This window comes from Ammospiza nelsoni, chromosome 4 (genome assembly GCF_027579445.1).
Source record: "Ammospiza nelsoni isolate bAmmNel1 chromosome 4, bAmmNel1.pri, whole genome shotgun sequence".
NCBI classification, from domain to species: domain Eukaryota; kingdom Metazoa; phylum Chordata; class Aves; order Passeriformes; family Passerellidae; genus Ammospiza; species Ammospiza nelsoni.
Genome location: NC_080636.1, coordinates 5,661,887 through 5,689,333, shown reverse-complemented (window position 1 = coordinate 5,689,333; position 27,447 = coordinate 5,661,887). Strand labels below are relative to the sequence as shown.

General features: G+C 40.5%; 1 protein-coding gene across 1 annotated transcript in view; it reads left to right on the top strand.

Moving 5' to 3' along the window:
• The first annotated feature begins 766 nt into the window (after positions 1–766).
• The window catches only part of DNAAF9 (dynein axonemal assembly factor 9), a 75,618-nt gene continuing 48,937 nt past the window's right edge, over positions 767–27,447 (top strand). The window contains exons 1-6 of the mRNA XM_059470138.1: positions 767–865; positions 12,019–12,098; positions 18,683–18,802; positions 19,569–19,693; positions 22,993–23,089; positions 24,888–24,994. Of these exons, the coding sequence (XP_059326121.1) occupies positions 783–865; positions 12,019–12,098; positions 18,683–18,802; positions 19,569–19,693; positions 22,993–23,089; positions 24,888–24,994 (612 nt within the window). The 5' untranslated portion in view covers positions 767–782. The remainder of the gene's footprint in view (positions 866–12,018; positions 12,099–18,682; positions 18,803–19,568; positions 19,694–22,992; positions 23,090–24,887; positions 24,995–27,447) is intronic.

Sequence of the window (27,447 nt, the reverse complement as noted above, 5' to 3'; positions counted from 1 at the left end):
GGGGTCTCCATGTCCCCTCAGGGCTCGCTGTCACTCCTCCCTGGAGGCTTTTGTGTCACACATTCTCAGGGGGCTCTGTGTCACCCCTTCCCAAGGGATTCAGGGGTCCCTTGACCGCCCTCCCCGGGATCTGAGGGGGTGTCAGAGGTCCCTTGTTCCCCTCCCCAGGGTCTCAGGGGTCCTTTGACCCTCTGCCCGGGATTTTCGGGGTCCCTTGTTCCCCCTCCACGGGATCTCAGAGGGTCTCAGGGGTCCCTTGTCCCCATAGCCCGGGGTCTCAGGGGTCCCTTGTCCCCCTCCCCGGTGTCTCAAGGGTCTCTTGTCCCCTCCCCGGGTCTCAGGGGGTCTGAGGGGGTCTCAGGCGTCCCTTGTCCCCCGTCCCTGCCATCGGACGAGCCCACGCCCCATCGCGGGGGGGGGGACATCAGCAGCGGTGGGGGCTGGACGCGCCCAAGAGCGAACGGCAGGGGGGGCGTGAGGGGTGTGTGAGCGGGGGGCTGGACTTGGACGAGCCCATTCCTGCCGGAGGGGTGATCAACCTCACCCCGCTATGTTTACTCCCAGCTAGAGCCGCTATCCCAGAATTCCCAAACGCGCTTCCTGTGAGAGGAGATAAAAACTCAGGACAAATCCTGGACCGACAGAAAAGCTGGGAGCAGAAGGAGCAGTGCGGGTGTGCCATATCCTCTCCCCCCCCGTGCCGAGTGGAGCGGGCTGCGCGGGGCGGGGCGCAGGGCCGCAGTGGCGGAGCCGCCCCGTCGCCCGGGCGCATCGCGGTCGCCATGGCGCTGTGCGGCCGCTCCGCGCTCCTCCCGCCGCCCCCGCGACACCGGCCCCGGCCCCGAGCCCCGGGGCCCTTCGTCAGGTACCGGAGGGGACAGCGGGGAAGGCGAGGAGAAGGGTGACAGCCAGCGGCAGGGCTGCGCTGAAGGGGCTGTGGGGTGGGGAGGGGGTATGCGGGGTGTGCGGGGTGTGCTGGAGGGGCGCTGAAGGGGCGATCTGGAGGGTTTTGATGGATTTAGAAGGAATTTGGTGTGAGAGCAACTGAGATTTTCACATCCGTGGCTCTGCTCGTGGAGGAAATAGCGTTAAACGCCGATTTGGGGGCGTTGGGGTGCGAGGGATGGGGAGCGCAGCGCTTTGGAGGCGCTGGAATTGAGGGGATAGGGAGGGGTTTTAAACCTTAGGATGGGGTCTTGAGGGGTTTTATCTGGGAGAATTTGGGGTGTTCGCAGAGTTAACGGGGCTGATTTGGGGTACAATAGGGTTTAACACCTATTGAAGGTGTTGTGGGAAGGATGGGGGTGGGACAGAAGGGATGGGGCGTTCAGGAAAGGTTTTATGGTACTGAGCTCTGCGAGTGTTGCGGGCGGATTTGGGATCATTAAAGGGATTTGGGGGGCTGCAGCATCATGTGAGGGGCTGGGAATGAGAAAGAAAAGACTGGGCATGACGGGGACAGGTAGATTTGGCAGGTGGCTGCCGGGAGGGAGGTACAGGACGGCAGACAGGAGCCTGATGTGACCTTGTGGATGGAGGGATTGTCACGGGCAGAATCCTGCTGGAGGAGGAGGATGTGTGGGTGAGGAGCAGCAGGACATCACCAGCAGGGCTGATGTGCACAGAGTGGCTTTGGGGTTGTGTTTCTCTAGGGGATAAACCTGGGACTGGTTTAGGAGGGGTCAGCATGGGCTATTTTGGCAATAAAAGGAAAAAAAAAAAGGCTTGTGAAAGGCAGGAAAAGTGAATTTTAGTGTAGGGATAGCTGAGGTTTGGGAGGGGCTGAGAGGTTATGGAGAGAAAGGCGAGGTTGTGTTTGTATGGGGGTTTGTGGATACAAAGGTAATAAAATTTCCTGAGCTCTGAAAATATGTTGGGTAGGGCTTGACAGGAGCTGGGCTGTGGGGACATGTGAGATGGTGGCATTGGCTGTGTGGGAGCTCAGGTGTCAGCTCGGGTATCCTTGGGTTGCCAGAGCTCTGTTTCCTTTTGGAGACTTAAGGTGCACCCATGTGTATGATGCTGCAGCCCATTATCCGAACGGTTTGAATAGAGGAAACGGCCTCAAGGTGTGCCAGGAGAGGTTTAGGTTGGATATTAAGAAATATTTCTCTGCTGGGAGGATTGTCCAGCACTGAAATAAGCTGCCCAGGGCAGTGGTAGAGTGGCTAGATATTTAAAAAGCAGTTTAAAAACATTTTCGTGGTGCTTAGTGATGAGGTTTAATGGTGGCTTTGGCAGTGCTGGGGTAACAGTTGGACTCGATGCTCTTGCAGAGCTTTTCCAACCGAAATAATTCCATGATTCTGTTTTATGGCACCACAAAGCACAACCCAGGAACTGAAGTGCTTGATGCTTTCAATAGTTGCAGCACAATACATGGAAGTATTCAGCAGTGGGAAGCCAGATAATCAGGGAAGGGAGACCTTGCACGTGAATCGCAGACAAACACTTGGCCAAGCTGCCTGGCTCTGTGCTTGCTGGAGATTTTCAATTAAAAAACAAACAAACACCCAAACCAAACAGCTTTTTATCTGAAGTACAAGAAGAGAACAAAAGCATTTTCACTTTTTGGATGATTTGCCAGTGAAATGAGGAATTCTGCTGTGAAAGAGAGAGAAATGGAGGTTGTTGTGCTTGCTTGAAACACGTGAACACGGCTGGTTATGTTCCCCCTCTCTCTTTCTGAATTGAAAATAAAGCAGAAGGAAAAGTGACCTTTTCAAATATTTTTTTTCACTGAATAAATTAATACTAATTATTTAGAAAGAGCTTGGTATTTTTTTAGAGCTGTGAACGATCTAAAAATTCATGATGGGTAATGAAATGCCAAGATGGTTAAAAAAAATGTTGAAAGAGAAAATGGTTTCCACTCAAGCCTTCCTCTTCCTGAGTGATTTTTGTAATCTGAGACCCTGTTTTAGAGTTGTCATGAGAACATTCAGACTCTCTGAACATCTGCAAGCTTTTGAGCTCCACTGGGAGATGCAGCCAGCAACTGTAATTTGGTGCATTTGTAGGAGCCATGTCATCTGTTAATTTTTTTTCCTCCTTAACACTCATTCTTGTGCAGTTCTTTTTTAATTTTTTTTTTTTTTATTGTCAGGCCAGATGGAGGCCAGTGTTTGCCATAAATTTCCCAGGCAGTCAGCAGATAGCAGGCAGTTAATAAAAATAACTTAAAACAAAACAATCTGTTACCCTCCCCCACCACCCCCAAGCTCCCAAACAGGAATGGAAAAATTCTTCAGACTATATAAAGACTAGAGAAAGGGCCAGAGATAATTCCTGGAGTTCTTCCACATGCTCGAGAGTTTTGGTCTGCCATGTGGCACCTCAGCATTGTAACAAGTAAAGAATGGGTTTGGAAATAGAAAGAAAAAATCCCTTAAGTAAGAGAGAAGTGCTGCCCAAAAAAGGGGAAGTGTTTTTGGGAGGTGATGTCATCTTTCATGTGCCTGTGTTTGGTGGGGAATGAGTGTTTTCCTTGTGAATGCAGGCATTTCTGAACAAAAATCCTGTGAAGTGCTTGTTTTAAATATCTGCATCAGAAAATCAATGCAGATTTGTTCTATTTCAGAGCACTCTGCACCCACCCAATCTGAATTACCTTCATGTAAAACAGAGCAAGCAAATCCTCATTATTCATTATCCATGCAGGTAACATAATACAGATGAGTTCTCACCATGTGGGGAAATGCAAAATGAGTCCTTGGGTTAATTTTTCTGTTGTCTCTTCCTCTGTGCTTAACATTCTCCTGCTCTGTTGTTAATCACATTGTGGTTAAATATGTGGCTTTTTGTTTTTTTTTCCCATGAATTTTATTTGGGAGCACGGGACCAAAGAGTTGTTGTGGTTTCCCAATCAGTTTTTGTAGGGGACTTGTCTGTGATGCAAGATTAACAAATTTTCCTGTGCCTGTGTGTTCCTTATGTAATTATGCTGAGGTTCAGGATTTTGTAAGAGCACAGTTGCACTGGAATGATTTTATTTTTCTTTAAGTAATGTGCTGTATTTGCAAAGTAAATTTTCTTTAAGTAATGTGCTTGCAATGCAAAGACAGAGCTGATTTCACTTGAAGTACAGGAGGAAAAAAAGAGAAACAACCCCCATTGCTTGAATATGGATGAATTTCTGCCACCTTAGGGAAATAAGAATGCTTAGGGTCTGTTACAGTGAGAATTGAAGGGTGTGGAAGCATTTGATTGATGGGAATAGAGAGGAAGAAGAAGGGAAAATTGCCAGGGAGAGGAGCAGAGCTTTGGTGTGGATCTTCCAGCTGGAATTCTCCCTTTGTGATCATCTCAGCATCTGATCTGGAGCTTTGTGGCCACGTGGCTGCAGAGGTTCTGGCCCAGGAATGAGCCCCGAAGGTGAATTTAGTCTTGAGGCACTGAAAATCAGCTTTGATTTCTGCCCAAGTGCCAGGCAGTGCCCTGTCCTTTTAATCAGAGTGAATGATGGCAGAATAATCACCCTGGAGCTGCTGCTCTTTGTCACTTTTTCCATTATTGGCATTTTCTCAGCTGATAATATTTTTGGAAGGGAATAGTTGATGCTCTCCATAATGTGCTACAGCATAAGAAAATGAAAATACAGAAATTTTTTTTTTTTTGTAAATCAGCCTGTTAAAAATGTTTTACTTCTTAAAGCTGAGGGTCTGACTGATGGGCAACCCAGAATTTAGTAAATATCCTCAAAAAAAAGTTTGTGATTGTGCAGAACAACATCAGGCAGTTCCACATGTTTAGTAAGGAGAGATTCAGGCTTGTTCCTATGTGCTTTGAGGTTTCTGGATTACAGAATTGAATATTCCTGTCCATTAAAGATCAATATTTGGTCCTGAATCACTTAAGATCATGATTTGATCCTGAAAATGCACACAAAGTTAAAATTTATTTTTCTATGTCCATTTTTTTTCTCACTGTTCCTAAAAAATTACTTGATTTCCTGTTTATAGTCAATATCCCAATGCAAATTTCTCTCCCTTTGTAGAGAAATTTGCAAAATAGGTGGAAAATTGACATCTCTTTTAAGGTGAGTGAATGTTGTCTTTTATGAGTGCCAAGCAGTGAAAGATTTATTTTGAAATCAATGAAATTCTGAGAGTCTTTAGCTCAATCTGATTTCTGGTGTCTGTTTTCACAGCTACAGTGAGGTGGGGATAATGTCAGACTCTGGGAAATCCAGGAAAATCCTGGACTCTCAATACAAGCAAACATTTCTGATAGAAATCATGAGATCAACAAAAAACCCAAGAAATTTAAACTGGATTTTTCAGGGGCTAAAATGGAAACAGATGTTCACAACAGAGAGTTAACAAGAGTTGTGATTTGGGGAAAAAAACCCCTCTGATTTAATATTATATTTTATTTATTTATTTATGGTAAATTGGGCTGTTAATGGTAAAACCATTGACTTTGGTATGATCTACTCAAGGTGAGAATTTCTCCCCATGTGGGGATATCTCTGATTTTTCCTGCCATCCATCCAGCCTCAGCCATGTGCGGGTTTTTAGGGCTGCCAAGCCTTTGTGGGGGTGGAGCAAAAACATCTGCCAAGAGGAGGTGAAACACAGGGAAAGCAGCGAAATGCCAGCCTTTGTCAGCTGAACTGGGCACAGTGAAACAGAGCTGCAGCCTGCCAGGCTGTGGGAATCCTCTGGGAATTGGGAATCCTCTGGGAATTGGGAATCCAGCCCTGCCAGGCTGTGGGAATCCACCAGGAATTGGGATTCCTCTGGGAATTGGGAATCCTCTGGGAATTGGGAATCCAGCCCTGCCAGGCTGTGGGAACCCTCTGGGAATTGGGAATCCTCTGGGAATTGGGAATCCAGCCCTGCCAGGCTGTAGGAATCCAGTGGGAATTGGGAATCCTCTGGGAATTGGGAATCCTCTGGGAATTGGGAATCCACTGGGAATTGGGAATCCTCTGGGAATCCTCTGGGAATTGGGAATCCAGCCCTGCCAGGCTGTAGGAATCCAGTGGGAATTTGGAATCCAGTGGGAATTGGGAACCTCTGGGAATTGGGAATCCACCCCTGCTAGGCTGAGGGAATCCTCTGGGAATTGGGAATCCACTGGGAATTGGGAATCCACCCCTGCTAGGCTGAGGGAATCCTCTGGGAATTGGGAATCCTCTGGGAATTGGGAATCCTCTGGGAATCCTCTGGGAATTGGGAATCCACCAGGAATTGGGAATCCACTGGGAATTGGGAATCCACCAGGAATTGGGAATCCAGCCCTGCCAGGCTGTGGGAATCCTGTGGGAATTGGGAATCCTCTGGGAATCCACCAGGAATTGGGAATCCACCCCTGCCAGGCTGTGGGAATCCTCTGGGAATTGGGAATCCTCTGGGAATTGGGAAATCACTGGGAATTGGGAATCCACTGAGAACTGGGAATCCACTGGGAATCCTCTGGGACTTGGGAATCCAACAGGAATCCCAATCTGGGGATTCTCAGCTTCTTTTTCTTCCTCTGTCAAGGAAGGCACTTGAGATGGTATTTTGTGTTCAGGTTTAGATGTTTATTATTTCTTATTTATATTGCAAGTCCTGAGTTCTACAGCATTCTACTAACACGGCATAAAATGGCTAACTATCTTTTGTTACAAGATTTTTAAGGCTAAACTATCCAATTAAAAAATGACACCTAAATGATTTTCATTTTAACCCAATAACTAATCACTCATGTCCCACAATGTGGATTTTTCTGTTCAATTACAAAATACTATACAAAGCCATGAAGAAGAACAAGCAGCCACTGCCCTAAAACCTCCATCTTGTTTTATATATATATATATTACGATATTCTAAAACCTTAAACTCTTAAGTTTTCCACCCTGTTGTTATACATTATACATTATACATTATATATTATACATTATATATTATATACTATACATTATACATTATATATTATATATTATATATTATATATTATATATTATGTACTATATATGATATATATGTTATATGTTACATATACATTATATATTATATGTCATATATTATATATTACATACCATATATTATATATTATATGTTTATTATATATTACACACTATTATATTATATTATATTATATTACATTACATTACATTACATTACATTACATATTACACACTTCTAATCAAACTACACACCCATAATCCCAGTGCTATCAATCAATTTTTGAAGGCTTCTCCACGGCCTCAGATCAAATGGAATATTTTCTTGTGGGCCTGTGAATTTTAAATTTCAGCACAGAAATTTAAAATTCTCAGCATCCAGGATTCCAGCAGGGATCAGTGCTGATGGTGCTGCCTCAGTTCTGGATTACCGCGTCAAGAAAAGGCAGCTTGCACTCAGCTTAAATCCAGCCAGCAGCCAGGGGAAAAAGCATTGTGGGAGAAGAAACAAGATGGAAATTCAAGCACCATGTGGCTTTCTTGAGGAAATGGATTTGTTCTTTGTGATTGAGAAAAGCACAGTTGTTAATATTCCCTTTATTTGCCAACAGACGTGCCTTGCAGCGCCGTGTCTGTTACCGAGCTGTGACAGGCTGCCTGTTGTAAAGCGAGCTACTTTGCATAATTAGTGTGAAGACGTGAACAGATGAGCACTAATTCTTAGAAGTTAATGATTGTCAATTATCTCCCCCTTTTTTTCCCTGGATCTAGTCCAAGATTAGTGGAATATCAAGTACCTCAAGGTACAGTTCCTTAATTGGCCCAAGCACACTTTATTGCCAGCTGTCACCCCAAAACGTGGCTTTGCTTTTTGACCTGCCTCAATCAGCAGTCAGGTCAGCTTGCTGCTGTTTGAAAGCATTATTTTCTTTTTAATTCCTGGGCTGGAGGTTGTTTGGGTCCATAAGCTGATCTGACCTGACACATGGCTTCCAGATCGTTAGTGCAGCCAGAAAAGGGGTGAGCAGGCTGACACTGTCCCTTGCAGCACCGGGAGATTTTATCCTGCCTTAAACCCACAGAGAAATCCCAACTTCTGCTCAAAAATGGTGCTAAAATTCCCACTTAAAAAAAAAAAAAAAAAGTGGTTCAAGTGGTTCAAAAATTCCCACCTTTTTCAACTTCTTACCTGCTCCAGAAGTTGCCTCTTAGATGCATAAATAACTTCCAGCTCTTGTCTTGCCCAAATCTTGTTGGAATCCAGGATTTTGGAGCTTCCTTAGGACCATATTTCCAAACACACCTATTTTTTTTTTTGTTTCAGCAGCAGGTTATTTAGGTTTAACTGTGGTTATGTAGGTGGTGGATCCAGAACCACAACTTCCAGGGAAGCATCCCAAGGCCCACAGGTTTGTGTGGAGGTTGTTTCTGTTTGAATTTGTGCTGCTGGAGCCAAATGAAAAGGAGTGCTTGTTTTGGAGATGGGAAAAGTCATGGATTTTTGTTCCCAGGACAGTCTTTTTGTTTCTGGCACATGACTGTTTAATGTGAAATCCAAGAAAATGCCTTTATTTTTCCCCTCTCTGACTTTATACCCAGTTTAGCCTGTATTGTTTAAAAGCATGTTGTAAGAATTCTAATTATTCTCTTCCCTATTTCTGAATGGCATCTTTCTTCAGGCACACAAGTCTTCTGTGTTTAGTGTCAGCCTTTGAATATAATGATTTATCCACATTGAAATGACATTGAAAATTTTTCTGTGAAGGAGCTTTTGCAAAGAATTCTCTCACTTCTTAAATAAGGCAAGGAAAAATATTCTGCTACATGTCTGTTTAAAATTAAAAATGAAATATCTTTATTGGACATAACATCTTACTGTGAAATAGTGAATGTATAATTTGCTCTGTGCAAATTACACATTTTATGTCAGGACACACAGCACTGACATCCAGATTTACCTGGCAGAAATGTTTTAGCAGCTTAATCTGAGATCTTTAAGTGTTTTTAAAGGCTGCACCAAGGTTATAATTTATTTGAAAAATAATGACAGTAATTTGAGGAGAGTAAAATTGCTCACCTAAAAAGTTAAAACAAGGAGGGAAATGCCCAACCTGTGAGGATTCTCCTCCCCCAATTCTTCTTCCCTTTTTCTGCCCAGCACTTGAACTGATCAGAAAATACTTTCCCAGAGCTCAAGAAGACAAAAACCTCATTTATTTTGTTTTTCTCTGCTCTGGTCTTCTTGCACAGGCTCATAGCACTGCTTCTTTTAAATGATAAATGGGTTTTTTTGGGTCATTCTTGTGTGGAAGCCTTTGAAATTAAAATTTAAATATCTTAGGAATAGCTAACCTTGTTTCATAGGTAATGTTTTTAATAAAATGGAAGAAGTCTTTCCCCATGAGTTTCCATAATTGGTCTTTATCAAATTGAGTTCTAACAATTTTTCTATAAGTGATCAGTACAGGAAGGGAAAAAAGAGTGGGAAAATCAAGATGTGTATTGCTGCTCTGTTAATGATGCATAAGAAGTTCTAAAAATGTTACAGATCCTTAAAAACCTGTTTTTGTCTGGAGAATTAAATTTGCCTTCACAGTTTACCATGAGTAGCAAAAGAATTATTGCATCTTGTTTTTGAGGAGCTGAAGGAAAATCTCCTTCTTGTGCCCTCAGCATTTTTTCCTGTTGACTGTTTCTTTCCTCACTTGGAGCAGGAACAGGAACTTGCATCCTCTGATATGGAAAATGTTTTATTAAAAATCACTCAGGGAGCTGCTTTCTGTGTCAGTGCAGAAGTCCTTGGACATGCTTTTTCTCCCAGTCCTTTAATTTGTCCTTCAGATCCTCTCAGAAATTGTGGGAACAACTCCTTTGCAGGCAGGTCAGGAAGCATTTTGACAAGGATTTCACTTATGGACAGCTTTATACAAAAAGTTGCTTTCTTGTTTTGGGTTCTTTTCACAGAGGCTCCAGCAATCCTGCAGCTGCTCCTCAAATAACTGTGGGCTTGTGTAATTTGTGTTGCTGTTTCCATACCAACAAATGAAATAAGTCCAATTTGTGCCCACAGTGAAGAGTCTGGGGATTTTTTTTCTCCTCTCTATCTCGTGATATGGGAAGTGTAAAAAGATGAGCTCTGGATAGCTTGGAGTGAATCATCTGTCAGCCAGCTGCTCTGGGCTCCTGTTTAAAGATGGGATGACAATTTGCCAGAATAAAATACAAAACCTTAATTTTGTGTAGCTGTGAGATTCAGGTTTAAGTGAGGTTTGAAAGAATGAATAATTAGTAGTTGTTTAAATGTGCAGCGTGAAGTTCAGTGTGGATTTCCTGGCATCACCCATGTGGGCAAACATCTGATTGTACCTGAAGTCTTTGCTGTCATCAGTGGTTTTAATTTCTGTTTCCTTATCTAAGAGTGGATCAAAATATCCATCCATCCATCCATCCATCCATCCATCCATCCATCCATCCATCATCCATCTGTCCATCATCCATCCATCCATCCATCCATCATCCATCCATCCATCCATCATCCATCCATCCATCATCCATCCATCCATCCATCCATCCATCCATCCATCCATCCATCCATCATCCATCCATCCATCATCCATCCATCATCCATCCATCCATCCATCATCCATCCATCCATCCATCCATCCATCCATCCATCCATCCATCCATCCATCCATCCTTCCATCCATCCATCCATCCATCCATCCATCCATCCATCCATCCATCCATCCATCCATCCATCCATCCATCATCCATCCATCCATCATCCATCCATCCATCATCCATCCATCCATCCATCCATCCATCCATCCATCCATCCATCCATCCATCCATCCATCCATCCATCATCCATCCATCCATCCATCCCTCCAAAATTGAAATATTCCAGCTGAAAAGAACAATTGAGGGATTCAGAACTGAAACATTTGACCTAAAAAGGGATAAAATAAATGCTGGGGAGTGCAGTGACTTTGTGCTTCCCATGGAAGCATCTCCTAATGAAATGTTGTCTGTCCTTTATCACTGATGTCTGAATTTCACTTAGATTTGCCATAATGGAAACCTTTCATGTACATTTCTTTCAGAAAAAGTAGAGCATAATAATTGTAGTATTGCTGCAAAGACCTATTTGCTTTTTTGTTTGGCTAAAGTAATGCTGAAAATAGAAATATTTGACCTTACTTTATTGTTTGTTTGGACTGCTCATAAATTTAGCTCTGTTTTAGTGTTTCTGTGAGAGACATTTGTTTCCTGGAGCTGAACAGCTCATATAAACAAGTCTATAAACAAGAAATCCCATTCAGTAATATCAACAGTGAAATTTCTTGTCTTTTATCTGTATTTAAACAAACTCCCAGAATGTTGCCTGGAAGCACAAATTGTGTTGCTCTCTGTGTGGCTGCTGTAGCTGAAAGATGCATATTGGGCAGCTGAATTAAAATTTATGTAATGAACTATTCACTTTGATTATAAAAAATCTATCCGTCTGTTGCAGATGGAATTTTTGCCTGGTTTAAAGATAAATATTGGACAGCTGAATTGAAATTTATATAATAAATGATTAATTTTTATGGTAAACAATCTCAGCAATACTTGGCATTGTTTAATTTCTCTTTAAAGTTTGAATTAATAATCTTGGAGGTCTTCTCCAACCTTAATTATGCTCCTGATGGTGCTGGAGGTACCAAAACTTTTTCCCACTTTTTTTTCCCCAAACCTTTTCCCAAACTGTTGGCATATTGGTGCATCTGTGGTCCCTTCTGATGTTACTTTGTTTTTTCTTCTCTGGTAGGAAAGGGAATTTCTGCTGGCCAGGTGAGAGCAAACCTGAGCAGCAATTTTTGCCAGGTTGGAGATTAACAGGGTTGAAGGAATAGTTAAAATTCCTGTCTTCTCTCAGTGCTGTTGGCTTCATCTTTTAGTGGGCAAAAATAATCATGAATTGTTTGATTTAAGGTCCATTTCTCAAGGAAAAAAAAACAAACAAATTGAAGTGTGTGTCCATTTACTTTCTGTAACAAAGAAAACAAAGCTGGGTCAGCTCTTCAGCCTCCCAGTTTGACATTTCTCAGCAGTGACCTTGAGGACAAATTCTGTTTTTTTTTCAGCTGCAGCCGCCTCCGAAATATTCAGACTATTCTGACACAGAGCAGCAAATCTCAGCCTGATGGAATCCTCTGCATTTTAGGTTAGTGTTACAATTTTTGTTCTCATTATGCTGATAAAGATACCACGAGTTTCAGAAAGTAAAAAATCATCTTGTTGCTGCAAGCCTCAGCCTGTTTTCTCAGCTGATGTTGCATTCTTTTCTCCCTAAACAATTCTTCATTTTATTTAGTAATTTTGGGCAAAGGATTTTAAACAGTGGCCTAAGAAAGCTGGAAAACAGGAGTTAAATGTTAAAAATTCATGTGGTTTCTGTGCTTTATTTCTTCTGGGATTGGGAGAAAAGGGCAGCAGGAAATAAAGGTGCATGTGCAAGTGTGTTGAGGGAAAATAACAGGGGTTTTGTATTGCTTGAATACCATTGCATTGATTCTTATTTCATATTATATACTCAGTGTCAAGATCTTAAAGGAAAAATGCAATTATGATTGAAAACTTGAGTCCTTAGAGAAAAGGACTGAGGAGTAATTGTTTAAATAATATATTGCAGTTAAATAGCAGAAATCTGATGTAGCCCTAGAGAAGCTCTGTGTAGAAAGTGATTCCACAGTCTGGTTTTTAGGATTTTATTCTGTTTTTTAATGATGTAGCTAGAGAACTTAAAGCTCATTTACTGGATCACAGCATAAAATTTATAAATAGATATATAGATGTCTGAAGTGCCTCTAAGCCTTCTAATCTTTACATTTTTGTAATGGAATTTCTCAAGCACTTTTCATGTAAATAATTATTGTTTTGCATTCCTTTCTAGAAGGAGAGAATTGATGGACTGTTAGTTTGACCAGTGTGGTTAGAGAGGTAGCAATTTCATCCTCCAATCCATGGTCACTTTTGGAATTCTATAAATATCAAGGTCCAGAAATAAATGTACCTTTTTTACCTTAAACATCTCAGCATTTCAGTGTCATTAATTTCATATCATGACATATATATAATTATAGATATTTATAAATAGATATATATTAAATAGCTGATTTATAATAGATAATAATTTATAAAATTTTAAAATATTAGTTTATAGTAGATAACATTCTCTTCTAGTCAGTGTTGACTGTACATGACCCTGCATTCTCTGGGGTAAGAGGTTAAGTCTGACTAAGTAGTAACTGTACAGCCAGAAGCTCTGTGAGGTCACTGTGTCAGCCTTGCAGTGAAACTTAATCATACAGGATAAACTCCTTGGGTTCTGCCTTTGCTGCTAATTTAATTCCATAAAACATGTTAACTGATGACTCTGCAGTATTTTTTAATTATTATTAACTCTGAGACTGCAGAAGGTCCCAGGTAAGGAACAGGCACTGAAAACATGGCCCAGCTTTAAGGAAAGCAGAGGAATTGCTGTGTGTAATCCTCAGTGTTGTGTGGGGGATTTAATTCTCTTCAGAAGAACATACCTCTTCATAAATAAGAACTTGTGGTGTGGAACTATGGGAGGTGTGTTTTGTTGGGAGATTTGTGCTTTGCCCTGATCTCTCAGCACCCACAATGGGACTCTTGTGTGCTCTGGCCTGGCTCCTGTAGCCTGCAGAATTTCTGGCATAACTTCCATGAAACAGGTATGTCAGTGTTGTAAATGCATTAAATCTGTCATCAAACACGAGTTTCTGATGACAAAACCCATGTAGTTTTACGTCCTCTTTCTGTGTGCAAAGTGGATCCTCACAACTGAGGTTTTTTACAGGCAGTGCGTGTTCTGTTTCACTTGGCTGCTTTTCATGGCCTGCAGTTCATGCAGCTCACTCACCTCAGCTTGAGTTTCAAACTGGGCTGGGAGATAAAACCAGAATAAACTTCCACAACGTTGCTTCAAGTTCATTAATATTTGTACTGAAATTAAACCCAGCACTGGAGATCCCAGAGAGAGATGAGAACTGACCCATTTAAATACTTCTTGATAGAAGTATTTAAATGGAGTTACAGCTGATTTTTAAAAGGAATTCTCTAATCTGATTTTGAAGGGGTTGCATGGTGACATTCCTGCATTCTTTGCTGGGGAGAAAAGGCCTCACAACTGACAGGAAAAAGGAATTTGGAGGTTGGAATGTCAAATGGCTTTAAAAAAGCTGTCAGGTCTCAGCTGGGTGTGTTGCTGTTCAAACTGCTCTACTTAAATTATACTGTAGATTATTTTCTATCAGAGTGGTGTTTCTTGCCATCTTACCTTTCAGCAGAGATTTCAGCTCCTGGTTCAGTGATTTCTGAGATGTGCTGTGAGCAGGGTGTGTCTGTAACCACTGGAGTTGTAGCTGCTCTGATTGTGGATTAAACTGTTTCACCATTCAGCACAGCTGAGCTGAATTTTTACAAATATTGGTATTTATTTTCTATTCTCCTCAAAGAGTGTGGGGATAATTTCAAAGCTGTTCCAGTATTTATTTTACTTTGGTTCTGGTCACATATTGTCTTTTTGGATTATAAATTATCTAGGGGATTTATTTAGATTATATATATTATATAAATATATATAAGCTATATAATCTAAATATATATTATGTATAATTATAATATGATATAAAATATACAATGATATAATACTATTATATATTTTATAATCAAAATACATAATATATAAAATATATAATAGATAAAGTTATATATCAAAATAGATAGTATATATGTTTATATATTTAATCAAAATATATTATATATAATGCATATAATTATAATATTATAATATGTAATTATATATTTTATAATTCTATAATTTTATCTTATATATTATAGTTATGGTATATTATATATGGTATATTATATATTAAGTATAGTATCTATTTAGATTATATACAATCTAAATACATAATATATAAAGTAGAATATAATATACATAATATATTTATCTAGTATATTTATATAATATATATAATATGTAATCTAAATAAATAATTTAATTTGTTTATAATCTAAAAAGCAATATGTGAACAGAACCTAGAAACATAATGTTCACATAATCTGTTTTAGGTTATTTTTTCTCCATTATCTCCATCCCACACAGAGCTCTCCCTGACAACCTTTAGCACATCCCTCTGATTATTCATCCCATTCCCTTTCCAGACAGAGACTTTTTTAGGGATTATTTTGCAGCAGTTCCAGAATTGTGTTGCTTTTGGGCCAATATCTGAAGGTGATTTATCCATTCCCTCCATCCTCTCCCTCCTGCTGTCCCCAGGTGCATTTTACATCCCTGGCTATCTCACACCCATTTGATCTTATCCAGCAGACAGATTTCCCCCTGCATTTGGCCAGAATGCTTTTGTGAAAAATGCATATTTTATGACTGGTTCTTTGCAAATATTAAAATGGTTATGTTGGAAAGTTATGTTGTATTAATCTCTTTTAAGTCGTGTGGTAAATAGTTTTTAGGCTACAGCATAATATTAAAATAGAAACTGTGTGATGTAAGAGACTTTTTTGTAACTGACCCAAGACATGGAAAAGATAACCAAGAAATTCTTCTCATTGTCCTCTCTGGATGGAGATACAAGAGGATTCCAAGGAAAGAATTAATATCTACTTATTGGGAAGGCCCAGAGTCTGAGGAACTGAATTGATTTACAAGATGAAGGGGGAAAGTTGACAATAAACAAAAAAATCCTTAATTTGAAAGGAATATTTGCATCATGTATGAGATATATGAATGTGCACAGCCTATTGTTGTTAAGGGTTAATCCTTTGTTAGAGAGCTCTGCTTTTTGGGGCCTAGTGCCCAGGAAACATCCAGAGATCCACAATTCTTTCCTTTTATTGTTCTTTATTATCCTAACTCTAATTGTTCAAATCCTTATTGCTCTAATTTTTTTTTTAATTACTGTTTTTATAACTATTGTATTACTCTTAAACTTTTACAATTTTAAACCAAATTATTGACTTTTTTTTCACACTTTCTGCCAATTTAGCAACCCGAGTGGGCTCATTGAGGAGCAGCTGAGCAGAGCAGGAGCCTCAGGCTGGGGAGCAGAGCAGGAGCCCCGGGCTCAGCCTGACTCAGGGTGTGCTCACAGCCCTGCCCCGGGCTGGGAGCAGGAGGGGGAGTTCCAAACTCCCAGCTCAGCTGGAGACAGGCGTCGGGCTTTCCTAATTAATGGCCTTGCCCATTGTTCTGGGGAGGACTCCTGATAGATATGCTCTTATCTTGGTCATTGTTTCATTTCCTGTTTGTTTTCTGCTAGCTGTATCTGTTCGTTTAACTCCATATGTTGCTGTAGAATTGCACTAAAGCTTCACTGTGAAAGCTGCTGTCTGGACAGGATACTTGAAAGACCCAAGGAAACCACAAATTCCAAATATTCTGCAGAATTCGTGGTTTTATGTTAAACAAATGCTTTCCCTTTGTGGCTGTCAGTGCTCTGCAAGCAATAATTCACTCATGTCTTCCATTATGAGAGTTAAATTTGTCAGCTGTCCCCCTTTAAGATCTTTTGTTTTCTCTTCCCCTCCTTCTGTCACTAACTGAAAAAGCAGAAGTTTGACATTTGGCTTGGAAGATCTTCCCTGCTCTAAGCTGCTGTACCCAGTTAAAATCTCAAACTCTTCAAGTGATGGTGACATCAACTTTTTTTTTTTTTTAAAGTGATGGCAGTTTCTCATTTTTCATCTTCCAGAAATTAGAATCAGAGAATCATAGAATGGTTTAGATTCAAGGGACCTTAAAGATTATGTAGTTTCAGCTTGGTGCTATGTACAGGGACACCTTCCACTATCCCAGGTTGCTCCAAGCCCTGTCCAACCTGGCCTTGGGCACTGCCAGGGATCCAGGGGCAGCCACAGCTTCTCTGGGCATCCTGTGCCAGAGCCTCACCACCCTCACAGGGAACAATTCCTCCTCAATATCCCATCCATCCCTGCCCTCTGGTATTGGGAACCATTCCCTGTGTCCTGTCCCTCCATCCCTTGTCCCCAGTCCCTCTCCAGCTCTCTTGGAGCCCCTTTAGCACTGAAAGAGACTTTGAGACCTTTCTGGAACCTTTTCCAGCTTTCAGTCAGTGTGTGCCAGATTATTGCTCCTCTGAGCCCTCAGAAGGTGCCTGAGTTAGGCAGGTGATCAGTGGAGCAGATTATCCTCAGGAGATTGTGTGTGCTCACTTCCCAAGGCTGCAGCTGATTCCAGGGAGACTGATTCCATTGAAATGGAGTTCCTAAAACAATGGGACAGTTTCTTCCCGAAAAAAAAGGAGTCTCCAATTGTTTGTAACTAAAATCCCACCTAGACACAAGGGCTTGGCAGCAATATTTGTTTGTTGACTCCATCTGATTTCCAGATTACATTGCTGTGCCTGCTTTCATGAGGCTGAAAATATAAATAAAATATAAAAATATAAACATAAATGAATGAGAGGTCAGAAACAGCAGGAGAATGAGGATTCAAAGATTATGGCTGGAAAAAAACCTTTGAGGGCTGAGAAAGCTGGGACAGATGTGAGGCAGCTTTCCACCAAATCTCAGATACCTTGGAATACGTGTGAGTGACCAAAGTTACTGAGCAAACAAAGAGTTTGTTAAGAGTTTTTGAGATGTTCAGTAGCTGGATGCTGACACATCATCTTGTTAGCACTCTAAAGCTGAAGCATAACATGAAAAAGGAGCATAAACAGCAGAACCTGAGGTTTGTTCCAGTTTTTGCCAAGTCCAGGTGACTCTTGGCTGGTTTGGTTTCCAGTGCTGAGACTCAGATGTTCAGGCCATGTTATTACATTATCAATGTCCTGATCTCTCTTTTAGCAGTGCTAACAAATCCTATTTTGTTGGCAGCCATCCCACTGTATCCTAATGTAATAAATCCAAATTTGTTGGCAAGGGTTCCACTGAATTCTAATATAACTTGGTAGGAAAAGTTGCCATTAGAGGAATTTTTTGGCAGTCAGGACTGGTGAGCTCTGTGAAAAAGCAGCAAGGATGTTGCTTTATGTGCATTTTTATTTATTTGAAAAAACTGGGTTTTTTACAGTAGAATTATGACTGTGGCTGTCATCCAGAGGGATGAAGATTGATGAAAATAGTTTCTGAATCTGTGACCTCATTCCTTTCTTCTTGAATTCATCTTCTATCTCTTAATTCTCCATATCTTCAGTTGTTTTCATTTAATTTTCCCAAGGACCAGGAAAGGTTTCCTTGGAAGCTTTTTGTGCCCCATATTTTTTGTCAGAACATCTTTTCACAATTTGTCAGAAGCCTGCAGTGGCTCTGTGGTGACTCAGGGATTGCTCTATAACACTGATAAGATAATGTTTAATCATGTATTCTAAAGCAGGAGATTTGGGTCACGGGATTAGTTTGTTAGGAAGCTTCAATCAAGAACATATTAATTAGAATGCATCCTGCATCCAGACAGATGTTTGAATTACTAGAAAAAAACAGAATTTTGAATGCAGAAAACAAGAGATTTAAATTTTTTAAGGAATACTCGTGGATTTGGGTTGAAAGGGGGATGTCAGCATGTGGCAGTGATCTTGCAAAATCTCCTTTTTCCCTACCCTGTTCTCTCAGTGAGTTCAGCTGAGGAGTTGAGTTCATAGTCCTGCTTTAAAGTTTAATAAATTGAGGAAGAAAAGAAACTTTTCAGGTGTACAATGTGAGGACACACAGCAATTCTCCTGTGGTTTTGTTTTGCAGGGATAGACAGTCGATACAATGAAGGGTGCAGAGAGCTGGCAAATTATCTGCTCTTTGGTTTGTACAACCAGAACAACAATGACTTTGAAAGGACAGGTTTTCCTGAGGAAGTTCTGGATGGTGAGTAATGTTCTCAACATTTTTTACCTGTTCTGGACAGAAGATGAGCAGAAAAAGGGACATAAATAAAGGTCATTAATCTCAAGTTGTCTGTATATGCCTGAAAATATCTTCTTAGAAACAATGCTGAAGGACTCATTTTTAAACATCAAAAGATAAAACATATGAAATATATCTCAAATGTTGTAAATTTACACAATTACAGTCCATTAGTTCAGTCAATGTGTGTAAGTACGTGTGATTAATATTATTTGATCACACCTCTGCACTTCTAAACTTGAGCTCTTTTTTACTTCACCTCATTAACTCACCTTTGTCATACTGGGAATGTGGCCAATCCCTGTGATCACAGCTTGTTATTCCCTTATTTGCATGAAACTTCTGGTTGTTGGCTGTGGTGTTGGTAGTTTTTACTTGAAGCAGCTCTGGTGTAACATCAGGCAGGAGCAGCTGGAGTTGAGAATTCTGGAAGTGCTCTGGGAAGGCTCATCCTGAGCCTCTTGGCTGCACAAAGGACAGGCTGATGCAAGTTCTGTGCAAGACTTGGGAATTACCCCCCAGTTGTCTGGAACAGTTACAAGTGCTTGGAACTCTCTGTGGCTGCCAACTGCTCCTTCTGCTTGTTTAAAAGAAATCAGGAATTGCATTCAGATAGCTGAACAATTTTCTTTTTTAATGAGGTGCATAATAAAAAAAAAAGGTTTTCTGTTCAGTTTCTCTTGTGTGTGGAGTCTTGATGCTGGAATATTTGTTGTGCTTGTTGCAGATATAATCATATTAATAAAACCTGACAGTGTTCATCTGTACTGCAACCCTGTGAATTACAATCATCTTTTACCCTATGTGGCACACTGGAGGAACTTGCATTTCCACTGTCTGACTGAAAATGAGGTGAGTGAAAAGTGAATGCAGGCAAGATTTGCTAATGAACTTGTTAATGAACTGATCCTTAAAGTGAAACTTTAAAAAATATTCTTTCCAGAATCTTTTTTTTCTCTTTCTTCCTCAGCAGGGGAGTGATATGTGTGTACATCTGGGTATTAATCATTTGCTAAAGTGTGCAAGAAGAATATGTTGTCAATACTTTTATTTGTTGGAGTGTGAGGACAAATTGCTCCTCTCTCCCACTAATTGCTGTTGTTTGGACCTGAGTCAGTGATCTCTTAATGAGGAAAAAATGTGGGTTGTGAAAAATGCCAAATGTGAATCAAGTATCACAGTCAACGCTGAGATTTCCCACATCAAAGCAAAAGCAATGTTTGCATTGTCTGCCAGTAGAATATTAGGAAAAATGGGCTTAGCAAGTCCTTTAAAATCAAGAAACTTCATTATATATTTTAATTTTAACTATTAAATCTGTCTGTTAAGAACTGTTAACCTCACTTCCACTACATCCCATGACTGATGTGAGTTTCATCTTGAACTTAAAAATCAAAGTATTCTAGAAAAAGTCAATTTATTGTTGTGAAGTATTTTTAGAGGAGTAAAAAATGAAAATACTCTTTGTCTGGGTGTAGAATAAGGACCTTTTCATTCCAGTGGAGACTGGAAATGCTTCTTCCTACATTGTGTTCTGTGTAGTTTCTTTTCTAAGTCAGAATTGTTCTGAATTCTGCAGGGAGTGGGTTTGGAGCCTGTGATGATGAGTGAAGCCAGTGGAAAAAAGGAGTGGGAAAATCAGGGAGAGAAACTTTTTGTTCTCTTGAGTTTCCAGCTTGGAAGTGATGGGAGTTACAATAGCCTGATTGTGTTTTTATGTGTCTGTGATGGGGCTTAGAGTAGACTGATAGTGTTTTTATAGCTTAGATCACAGAATTAGGAAATAATTCCGATTACAAAGGACCTCTGGAGATCATCTTGTCCAACCTCCTGCTTCAGTGGTGAGATCAGATCAGATTTCTCAAGGCTTTTTTGCAGCTGGATGTTGAAATCATCCAAGGGTGACTGCAGAACCTCTGCTGCATTTTCCCACTATCCTCCTAGTGAGAAAGTGTTTCCTTTTGTCAAACCCAAATTTGAGTGTTTTAAATCAAGGCTTTTGTCATGACCACTGTGGAGAGCCTGACTTCACCATCTCAGTAAAATTTTGGTGGGTTTTAGCTGCAGATATTGAGCAAGGCTGGATCTCTCCTTCTGGGACAAGTGCTGATTTTGGTGACCCTCCACTGATCTTGCTCCACTTTATAAATACCTTGTCCATGGATCCCAAAATTTGTTGTGGATACAATTCCAGGAGTGCAGCAGAGAGGGATAACTCTTGTTAGGCTAGAACAGCTGAGCTCCAGGTTAAAACATGCCCCAGCAAAACCTGAAGCCTGGCTTCCCAAGGCTTCTTTGTTGCCAAAATCCTTGCTGAAAGGGCAAATCTGACGCTGAGAGAACATTTGCACTTTGGAATCAGGAGCAGAGAAGTTCTTACCACACAGTTGCCAGTGCAGCTGCAATCTCAGCTATTGAATTTTAAGCTTCATCTGCTTATGGGCTTTGATATGATTTATTGTGGTAAAGAGCCTTAATCACACAGTGTTGCCTTGAAAAAAATGATGTAACTGGCAAGGTGAACCATGTGCCTTGTTCTTTGTGGGAATGAGGGGAAAGGTTTGGTTTTGGAAGCTGAAAATACAGTTTTACTTCATTGCTGTTTGGCGTGAGTGAGCTGACGCTTCCAGTCACATTGCCAATGTATAAGAATTGCCAGTTTCCTAGATTACTGCTGAAAGACAAACAAAACCTTGCTGTGTCAGGCTTTAAGTGCATCCTGTTTACAGGAGAATTGCCTGCAATGGCTTTTAAATGCTTACTTTAGTGATAGAAGTAACTTTCTAAAAATGAAACCAAAAAAGCACAAGAATTTTAGAAATAAATAAAGCAGTGCTGTACCTGGGTCTGACAAAACACAAAGCTTCTCCTTCCGTTTTTTCTTCCTACTTGCTTTAACTAGACCACAGGAATTTAAGAGAATATCCTACTTATTGATGGAAAAAAAAATCCCATATTACTAAAAAAAAAAAGCCCATGTTCAAAGTGACCAAACAGGATAAAATACAGAAATTTGCTGTAGTAAATTTTGGGGTGTCACAGTCGAACTGGCTGCAGGAGCAGATTGTGAGCAAGCCTTTAGCACCCTGCCAAAACCCAAGTTCTTGTTTCAATGACATTTTTAAGTCTTGAGAAACTGGCATTTGTTTGGGGCTTGGCTTTGAGCTGCAGCTTTGATCTGACTGCCTGAGATTGAAGGAGGAACACACCACAGAGGAGCTGGGGCTGCAGTTTAAATTCAGGCTTGGCTTAAAAGAACTTGTCCCTAAAAGAAATGTGTTGGGTGTACCCTGAAGCCCACAAGAAGTTCATAATCATGTAATTTGCCTTGATAAGAAGCTCAGAGCACTGCACATAAAAATAAAATAAAATAAAATAACATAGGCAAAACACCTCTGCCTTCTGATCTTGCTCCAGAAAACAAGTGGCTCTTGAAGAAACCAGCAGGGCTAAACCCGTTGGTTCCAGACTTGCTGCTAAACTGCTTTTCAGCTCAAAGTCAGTGTGTTTGCAGCTTTGTGCTCTGTTAGAAAAATGACTTTAGTGTGATTTGTCTCTCCAAATCTGGTTTTTATGCTTTTCTGAGCAAGGCTAATTGCTCTTCAGTCTGCTGAAATCTTCAGACAGTGTTGCATGAGGGTTTTTCCTCTTCTTGCCCCCTCCTTTTCCTGCAGTTCACCTCTGCCTCAGACCAAAACTGATTTTCTTTGCCTAATCTGTGACCTGGGTCTTATTCTATCATTGATTTTCCTTGCTCAGTGTTGTTTAGCTGATAATACAATATCTTATTTTCATTTTTTCCCCTCAGTGGCATGTTTTTGTGGCACATCAGTTGGTATCCTCACAACTACTTTTATCTTTCAAATCTGGATGTTGAAAGACTTGACTGAAAGCTGGAAATAAACTCTATAATTATGCCTTCATATGTCATGATTAAAAACCTTGCTTTGAAGTTTGATTTTTTTTTTTCAATTTTCCATTGGCTTGAGTCCATCCCTGCCATGATAGGATTTCCAAAATTCAGAAAGAGATGCTTGAGCTTCAGGAGGCTGTAGGTGATATTTTAATGCTTTGAATGCTGCATCTTCTCTTTCCTACCAATCAAATCAGAGCATGCCTAATCCAATTTGATTTGAAATGGCTTTTTTCAGTATGAAGATGAAGAAGCTGCAGAGGAATTCAAGATTTCCAGCTTTGTGGACATGGTCAGGGATTGCAGCCGCATTGGGATCCCCTACAGCTGCCAAGGTAGGGTGGGTGATGCTCAGAATTGTTGGTTTTTGGGGTTTTTTTGGTCTATTTTTTGTTTTTTTGGCGTTTGTTTTTTGTTAAGGTTGAGATTGAGGGTACTTGAGATGGTATTTCACATTCAAACTTAGATTTTTAAAAAAAAATTTAAGTTACAGTTTCATAAGTAGTGAGTTCTGTAATATTTTACTAATAAGGTATAAAAGGCTAACTCTCTCTCTTTACAAGATGTTTCAAGGTTAAACTATCTAATTAAGAAATGATATTTAAATAATTTATATTTTTAACCCAATAGCTAATCTTTTGTGTCCTGCAATGTGGACTTTTTTGTATAATTTCAAAATACTACTTAAACTCATGAAGAAGAAGGTGAGGAAGAACAACTTTAAAACTTCTTATATAGCTTTATATATATTATTATATTTTAAAACTTTAAGTTTTCTACTTTGTGATATTACTGTTATTCAAATTACACACTTGTAATTACAAATTACACACTTGTAATTACACACTTCATATATATTATTATATTTTAAACTTTAAACTTTATGCTTTCTACTTTGTGATATCACTCTTATTCAAATTACACACTTGTAATCTTAGTGCTGTGAATCAATTTTGGAAGCCTTCTCTACAGCCTTAGGTTAAATATAGGATTCTCTTTTGGTCTGTGCTTTTCAAAACAGAAAGTTTAAAATTCTCAGCATCTAGAGTTCCAACACAGAGTGTGGAAGTGTTTTTGCACCCTGCAGCTTCAGGGAATGAAGATTTCCTTGCTTTAGGAGACAAATAAGGATTAGTAAGTCTTTAGTTTCCTTTTAGCATCTTTACCCTGAAGAGTTGAATTTCTTTCTGAGAGCTGGAAGCCCTCAGAGTTCATTTGGGGAGTGAATTCCCCCAGTGTGAGGCAGAGGAATGATTTGCATTCAGAGCAGTGTCTTGAGCTGCTACAGAACTTCTCTGTTCCCATGGGAGCTCCACATAAATCCTTCTTTATGGAAGGGGAGAATAAACATTTCTTTTTGCAAGTTTCCTTTTTTAGAATTGAAAAAAACTGCCCTGCACAGCTTCCTGTTGGGATCTGGAGCCAGCCTTGAGCCTCAGCACTGTAATCTTGCATTCTTTTTTTATTCCTAATTCTTTATTGCTTCCCTTAGGGAAAGCTGATATGCTCTGACTGCCTGAAAAGTCATTAATGCAAGTGCCAGGAGGAATTTTTAATCTCACTCAACTTAAAATTTTGATTAAATGGGGATGATGGAAGAAATTCCTCCCTGGTGAGGGTGGGGAGACCCTGGCACAGGGTGCCCAGAGAAGCTGTGGCTGCCACTGGATCCCTGGAGTTGTCCCAGGCCAGGTTGAATAGGGCTTGGAGCACCCTGGGACAGTGGAAAGTGTCCCTGCCCATGGCAGGGGGAAAATGGGATGAATTTTAAGGACCTTTCCCATCCAAACCATTCTGGGATTCTGTGATGTTGTGTTTCAGTATTTCCTTAAGACCCAGCATTTGATGAACTGGAGTAAGCAAAGCTCCCTCTTTGTTATCTTGAATTTTAATTGTTAATCAGCTTGTAATGAAATTTGCCAAGAGATGTGGAATATCCTGAAAAAAAGAGAAAAATTTAAGGTGTAGAGGAGCTTCTAAAATTGCCGTCTGCACAAAAAATATTTTTCACTTCAAAATTTTTGCTCGTACAAAAATGTGATTTTTCTACAACTGAATCTGTGAATCCTAAGGGCTCAGGGAGAGCTGAAATGCCAGGATTTGTGAGGGAATCTTGCTGTGCTTGCTTTGCAGGCCACCTGCAGATATTTGACATGTTCATCGTGGAGAAGTGGCCGATCGTGCAGGCCTTCGCGCTCGAGGGGATCGGGGGCGACGGATTCTTCACCATGAAATATGAAGTGAGTCCTTCCCTTGGTCACCTCCTTCCTGAGGCACAGCTTACTCATGAGATTGTTTTGTTTGCAGAGCACTTTTGGGGATGATCTAGTCCTGACTCACTGCTCAAGCGAGCTGCTAAATTGGATGGAGGTTTTTGGGATCTTGTAAAACTGGCAGGATGGAGAGCCTGTGGTGTGGCTGGAATTCTGTTCTGGGTTACACAGCACTTTTCCTGGATAAACCATTATTTGAACATTCTCCCCAGGCCTCTGCTGGGATTTAGAACTCCTTTTTGCTTTCCTTTTTTTTTTGCTTTCCTTTTTTTTGCTTTCCTTTTCTCTTACCTTTTTAACTTGCCTTTTTCCCTTGCCTTTTCCCTTTCCTCTTTCCCTTTTCCCTTCCTTTTTCCTTTTCCCCTTTCCCTTTCCCCTTTCCCCTTTCCCCTTTCCCTTTCCCTTTCCCTTTCCCTTTCCCTTTCCCTTTCCCTTTCCCTTTCCCTTTCCCTTTCCCTTTCCCTTTCCCCTTTCCCCTTTCCCCTATTCCCTTTCCCTTTCCCCTTTCCCTTTCCCCTTTCCCTTTCCCCTTTCCCTTTCCCCTTTCCCTTTCCCCTTTCCCTTTCCCCTTTCCCTTTCCCCTTTCTCTTTCCCCTTCCCCTTTCCTTCTCCCTGTTCCCTTTCCCTTTCCCTTTCCCTTTCCCTTTCCCTTTCCCTTTCCCTTTCCCTTTCCCTTTCCCTTTCCCTTTCCCTTTCCCTTTCCCTTTCCCCTTTCCCCTTTCCCCTTTCTCTTTCCCCTTCCCTTCTCCCTGTTCCCTTTTCCTTTCCCTTCTCCTTTTTCCTTTTCCCCTTTCCTTTCCCTTCTCCTTTTTCCTTTTCCCCTTTCATTTCCCTTCTCCTTTTTCCTTTTCCTCTTTCATTTTCCTTTCCTTTCCCTTCCTTCTAGAGCCACCTCTACCAATAACCAATTTTTTTACCCCTATATGGATTTTTTTTTACCCCTTATTTTTTAGATGAGTTCTAGATCTTCAAGAGCAGAGCAGGAGGAGCTGGTTAGTGACAAACACCTTGAGATGAGCTCAGAAAATAAGAAAAGACTATTCTTGGGTCCCTGGTTTTGAGTGAAGAGATGCACCCCCTTCTCTCCCTGACATTTTATATTCCTGGGTCATCATACCCTGCTCAATAGGGCAACAATCAGGATTTAATTGCTCCTATATTTAATAATGATTTAACTCTGAGCAATTTATGTCACGGATTTGCCCATTCATTAATTATGCTCTGAACAGCATTTTCAGATGACAGCTTTGCATTTCTGTGCTTGTTTAAGGCTTCTTTGCTTTCATTTTTTGAATCTCTGCCACAGCAATGCAGATGTCCCATTTTCTTATCACTCCTCCTTTTTTACAGCCACAGTGGGCTTTTGTCTGACTCCTGATAGCTGGAAAACCTCCAGAGAATGAATAGTTCCATTTTTAAAGTCTCATCATATCTATAATTGTACATGCTTGCTCAGAAATATTCTCTGTGAGTTCCTGTGCCTTTCTGAGCACTCTTTCCACTGGGTGGAAAATTTTAAGCTTTCTTCAGGGTTTTTTTCAGGTTTTATTTCATTCCATCACTGGTACTGTAACACCTTGTGGTGTGAACCTGCCCAAAGACTTAAACACAGAGTGCAAACAGCTGAGATCTTTGGGGAGGGCAATCAATCACCCTTCCTGATGCATAAAATGAGTTAATGAAAATTTCACAGGCAGTTCAGGAGCTGTTTGGATCTTTAAATGTCCTTTAATTATCCCAGTTCATTTCACAAATCTGTAGAGGCTCTGAAAAAAATGTTCAGACAGGGTGGCACAGACAGAACCTCTTCTGTGTGATCCAAGGAGCTGATCCTGTCCCCAAGCACTCCTGGAATGCTTCAAAAGGAGCAGGGAAAATTCCTGGACTCCTTTTTTGAGAGCAATCATGTTGGCTCTGGCAGTCCAGGCAGCTCCAGCTGGAGTTCTTGTTTGCTTCCTCCTTGAAATCATGAGGGGATTTCAAATGGGAAGTGACATTCTTAACTTTGTACATATTTGTGTGGTTCTGTGTCACTGAGGGGGGAGGAAACCAGGCTGGAAGTGCATTTGGGATCACTGTAAATCATCTAGAAATTAATTATTCTACCATTATTAAAAGGGGAGGTTTTGGTGCATTTTTAGCTCAGGCTTTCCCTCTGAGATTTTTCCTCTTCTGTGTGTTCTCTAAGATTGGAATACAGTTGCAGGATGATAATTCAGGATTTTTTCTCAGCATTTAAAGGCAGTTCCTCTTTTATTGGAGAAATCAGAGTTGCTCATGATGCTGTAGTTTAGAAAATTTCTTGTATTTGTAAGAATGGAATGGAAGTGAAGTCTGGGAAATCATTATTGCATGAGTACCTGGAATAACTGTAAAGAAAACTGGTTAAGAAAATTCCAGCCAGTGTTGCATTTTTAACT